Raw genomic sequence first — 5158 nt, 5'->3', positions numbered from 1 at the left:
TTTTTTTTTTACATTTCTTATACCAGCCATTTTAAGAGTGTCATTTGAAATAAGTGGAGAGTCCGCCTTAAAGTAAAGCACCATTTGCATAACAAGCACTGGGCTGCAAATACTGGTTTTCAGATTCTGTCATTTCTGAGTGACAGGATCAGTTCAGCTTAAAGAATTTTTGATGGATTTATCCTCCACCTACATCCATCGACCTCTTCCAGATATCCACCACTGATGCATTAGAGAATCTCATAAGGAGGTCTCTACACATGAGCCATTGCGGTGAAAGGACCGGTGGTTGGGGCAGCTCTCGCTGCAGTGGACGATAAGGACAGGGAAATAGAGTGCATCCTGGTAGGCTGGAGGGTCATCCTCGGTAGTCGTGATATGTCCAGACAGACATCGTGTGTTCTCGCTCGGGCTCTCAGGTTCACCCAGGCTGCCGCTTCTCCAGAAGCAGCTGCGGCGTGAGCCGTACATACGTCCCAATGAGAACCTGCTTCCACTAAAGGGAAGGCGAGGACTTCCGTTGCAGATGCTTAAAGCACTGCGAGAGAAAACGGAGGAGCTGCTGATGGCGCGGTGGCAGCGCTCACAGTTCTGCCTGAAACCTCCAGGACGCTGTGCAAGATCCATAAGACCTGCTTCTGAGTAGCTAGGTACGAGCTGTTGGTTGGACCGGATGTGCCATTCTAGCTCTGTGCTGTCAATGGTATTAACTCTAGGTATGCGCCTGCAGTACGGATGCTCTTCACATGGTGTGACTGGGATGTAGTCCGTCCCAAAGAGCTTCTCAATGCGATAATGAGCGTACGCAGTGCGGTACTCTGTTAGCACCCTCAGAGGCCAAGAGAACATGAGGAAGGCAGCCGTCCAGAAGACATAGTTCGAGATGTACCAGGGTTGGTTGTCCGGGTTTGTGAAGGCAACCATGTACTCCTTGAAGTCTACATTCTTCAGGTGCATTCCTTCCCGGGCTTCCATGTAATCATCAAGTCCCTCGTTATCAGTGAAGAACCTCGCCCGCTGAGTAAGATAGGAGTTCTCAGACTCTACATTAGCAAAACTAAAACATTTTGTGAACCTCAGTTTAGTAATAGCTGCCTTATCCAGACCAACCAGTTGCTTGGAAACATCTTTTACACCACAGTTTCCATAGTCATATTCAGCTTCGGCAACATGTGTGTTTACTCTTTCGTGATACACTTGCGTGGTCGTGTAGGCATCTCCGTTGCGGTAGCGGGTTACTTGGCGTGTTCGCCGCACGTAGTGGTAGCTAATGGCCTTCCACCAGATACACGGTTTGGCCTGTTGCATTTTTTGCACCCGTTCATAGATTCCCTCGACATCCACCTTGTACTGAAGCTCGTTCCTCGCGTGGCAGTGCCAGCACTCTACCAGGTAGACCACATACAGCATGATAAGAAATGCCAAGGGGATATAAATGTAGCCATCAGAGCACGGACTGTCATGGTACACCATCGACTTCCCTTTGTAGGCACTGTCGAAACTCAGTCGGGTCACCTTGGTAACATGGCACCACACCATGGCTCCCATACATCCATACATCAGCATGGAGAGCAAGAGGCATTTCCAGAAGACGTCTCTGCACATAGATTTGCTCAGGGTCTGTTTTATAGGCACCTGCTGCTTGTAAATAGGGACAAAACAGAATATGCATAGAAATATATTAGTATCAACATACAAACAACAATAAAGTGAGATAAAATGGTTCAAAGCTTAATTCTGGTGTTGCATAATCAATAAATTATGATAGAAAATATGGAAATTGAATAATTCACTTGGTTGTAACAGAATCAGTTAACTGGTACACAAAATATTAACTTTAAATATGTTAATTTAAACAAGTAGCATGTAACACTATCACGTGTTGTGTATATTCTGAACAGAGTGACAGAATGCATCCATGTGCACTACACTACATAGACAAAATAAGTATGTGGACACCTGACTATGATCTTGTTAAACACCATGAGCATTAATATGCAGTCCAACCCTTCCCCACCCCCTTGTGGCTATAACTCATAGCTCATTCAATCATCTGGAAAGGCTTTCTGCAAAATTTGAGTGTGTCTCTGGGAATTTGTACCTATTTAACCAAAACCACTGAAATTTCTCAACAGCAAACTCATTATACCATGTATTTTTGAACCTTGCTTTGAGAACTTTAAGATCTTATTGGAACAGAAAAAGGGAATTCCAAACTGTTGCCACAAATAAATGTTATAAATATTTATGTAACTGATCGTGGGCAGCACGGTGGTGAAGAGGGTAATGCTGTCATCTTACAGCAGGAATGGCCTGGGTTTGATTATCTAACCAGAGCTTCACTGAACAGCTTTGGAATAAACTGGAACATAAATTGAGGCTTCCTTAGTCAAGATCAGTGCCCAGCCATACAAACACTCTTTTGACTGAATTGGCATAAACTTCCACAGAAGTACTTCAAAGTCTTATGAGAAGCCTAGACAGAAGAGTGGCTATTGTTATGGCTGAAAAAATCACATAGAAGTCACATAGAGGATCCCTTTTGCACAGCACTCTATAAGCCTGATCTATGTAAAGCATGCTTGACTGTGGACATTGTCCCTCCGATGCACGGGTTCATATGTTCATTTAAACAAGTAGCATGCAATACTATCACATGTGTACTATCACATTCTGAACAGGGTGGCAGAATGTGTCCATGTGCACTACACTACATAGCCAAAATAACTAAGTGGACACCTGACTATGATCTTGTTAAACAACATGAGCATTAATATGCAGTCCAACCCTTCCCCACCCCCTTGTGGCTATAACAGCCTTCACTCATCTGGAAAGGCTTTTTGCAACATTTGGGAGTGTGTCTGTGGGGATTTGCACACATTTAATCAATACATTATTTGTGACATTAGGAACTTATGTTAGATGAGAAGACTGGCTAGCAATCGACCTTTTAATTAATTCCAAAGATGTTAAATGGGGTTAAGGTCATGGCTCGGTGCCGGCCACTAAAGTGTCTCAACACCAAACACAATAAACCATGTATTTTTGGACCTTGCTTTGAGAACTTTAAGATCTTACTGGAAGAGAAAAAGGGAATTCCAAACTGTTGCCACAAATAAATGTTATAAATATTTATGTAATTGATCGTGGGCAGCACAGTGGTGAAGTGGGTAATGCTGTCATCTCACAGCAGGAAGGGCCTGGGTTTCCCTGACCAGAGTGCACTGAACAGCTTTAGAATAAACTGGAACATCAGTTGAGGCCTCCTTGGCTAAAATCAGTGCCCAGCCATAAAAACGCTCTTTTGATTATTGGCATTAATTTCCACAGACATACTTTAAAGTCTTGTGAGAAGTCTTGACAGAAGAGTGGCTCTTGTTATGACTAAAACAAATCACATATAGGTCACTCTGTTTTAATACCATTTGTTTCTGAATTGGGATGTTTTCTATCTGTCTTGCACAGCAGCCTCTAAGCCCATTTCTGTGTAAAGCATGCTTGACTGTGGACATTGTTCCTTTCAGGTGCTGGTTCATAGCAGACCTGTTTTTAGTGTTTTGTGGATCTTTTTTTTAATTCAAAACACATACACACAAAAAATTTAACATCATAACAAAAGAACACTGTTCCATGTACTGTATAAGGACTGCAGTCAAACTAGCCCTATATGGACCACCACCATCAAAGCACCAACACCACCAATAAGGGAATATCTTTTTCAAGATCCAGATGTAAATAAATTAAATCCAGAGCTGTGTAGAATCTACACCGATCAGCCATAACATTAAAAACCACCTCCTTGTTTCTACACTCACTGTCCATTTTATCAGCTCCACTTATCATATAGAAACACGTTGTAGTTCTACAGTTACTGACTGTAGTCCATCTGTTTCTCTAAACACTTTCTTAGCCCCTTTCACCCTGTTCTTCAATTGTCAGGACCACTACAGAGCAGGTATTATTTGGGTGGTGGATCATTCTCAGCACTGCAGTGACACTGAAATGGTGGTGGTGTGTTAGTGTGTGTTGTGCTGGTATGAGTGGATCAGACATAGCAGCACTGATGGAGTTTTGAAACACCTCACTGTCACTGCTGGACTGAGAATAGTCCACCAACCAAAAATATATCCGTGTGACACTGGTCAGTGTCGCTGCAGTGCTGAGAATCATCCACCACCTAAATAATACCTGCTCTGTGGTGGTCCTGTGGGGGTCCTGAGCATTGAAGAACAGCATGAAAGGGGGCTAACAAAGCATGCAGAGAAACAGATGAACTACAGTTAGTAATTGTAGAACTACAAAGTGCTTCTATATGATAAGTGGAGCTGATAAAAAGGACAGTGAGTGTATAAACAAGGAGGTGGTTTTAATGTTATGGCTAATCAGTGTATATGACCCTTATATATTTACTGGCATCTTGTCCTGGCCCAACATTTAACTATTACATTCCTCTATATGGCTGTTTATCTTTGTTCCTGATCAAACTGTTAACATGTGATAGTGAAGATCGAATGTTGTATTTAAAGTAATTATGCATTTAGTATTTGGGTTTTTTTGCACCCCAAATGCCACTTTGTCCAGATTACGACCTTGGTATAAAATGCAATACCATGCATTTCTGCAGGTCTGCTTAACGTTTGCAGCAGTGGAATTTACAGTAATAAAACGCCAAGTGTACATTTGCACTTTTATAGAATAGGTGGGTTGTAAAGAATGCATGCATTGCATGAATGAAATCCCTTCTTTCCCTTCCTGTTACTGTGGTAGTAAGTGGGGTTTGTCCATGCTGCAGAATGATGGTGGTGGTGATGATGTTTACCTCTTCTCTCGGGCTATCCGCATCCTCCTCCACAGCGGTCGCAGTGCTGCAATCACTGCCCGTCGCAGCCGACCCTGGCGGGGACATTATACCAGATAAACCCGGATCACCGATCAGAGATTACAACAAATCCTAATGCTCAGCTGCGATCTTAATTAATCCGACGATTCAGTGCTGAACTAATTTTCTGATTAGCCTTCGTTTGCTTCTTGCGTCGCCTCCAGATTTCTTTCCCCGATCTTGCTCTAGCATGCCATCTTCAGCCGAATCACTGATGCAGCACGGGTAACAGGAACGATGTTGTGTGTGAGGAAACAGAAACAGGATGATCTTGTGCTG

The 5158-nt window shown here is 43.0% G+C and overlaps 1 protein-coding gene across 1 annotated transcript; it reads right to left on the bottom strand.

Moving 5' to 3' along the window:
- Positions 1-207: 207 nt before the first annotated feature.
- tmem151bb (transmembrane protein 151Bb) lies at positions 208-4906 on the bottom strand. Its single transcript, XM_063007783.1, has 2 exons — positions 4820-4906; positions 208-1638 (listed from the first exon to the last, which is right to left on the bottom strand). Exons 1-2 carry the CDS (start codon positions 4904-4906, stop codon positions 241-243), a joined length of 1485 nt encoding a protein of 494 aa, XP_062863853.1. The 3' UTR covers positions 208-240.
- Between the last annotated feature and the right edge of the window lie 252 nt (positions 4907-5158).

The sequence above is a fragment of the Trichomycterus rosablanca genome, chromosome 13 (assembly GCF_030014385.1).
Source record: "Trichomycterus rosablanca isolate fTriRos1 chromosome 13, fTriRos1.hap1, whole genome shotgun sequence".
Lineage (NCBI taxonomy): Eukaryota > Metazoa > Chordata > Actinopteri > Siluriformes > Trichomycteridae > Trichomycterus > Trichomycterus rosablanca.
This window is presented reverse-complemented; position numbering and strand designations above follow the sequence as displayed.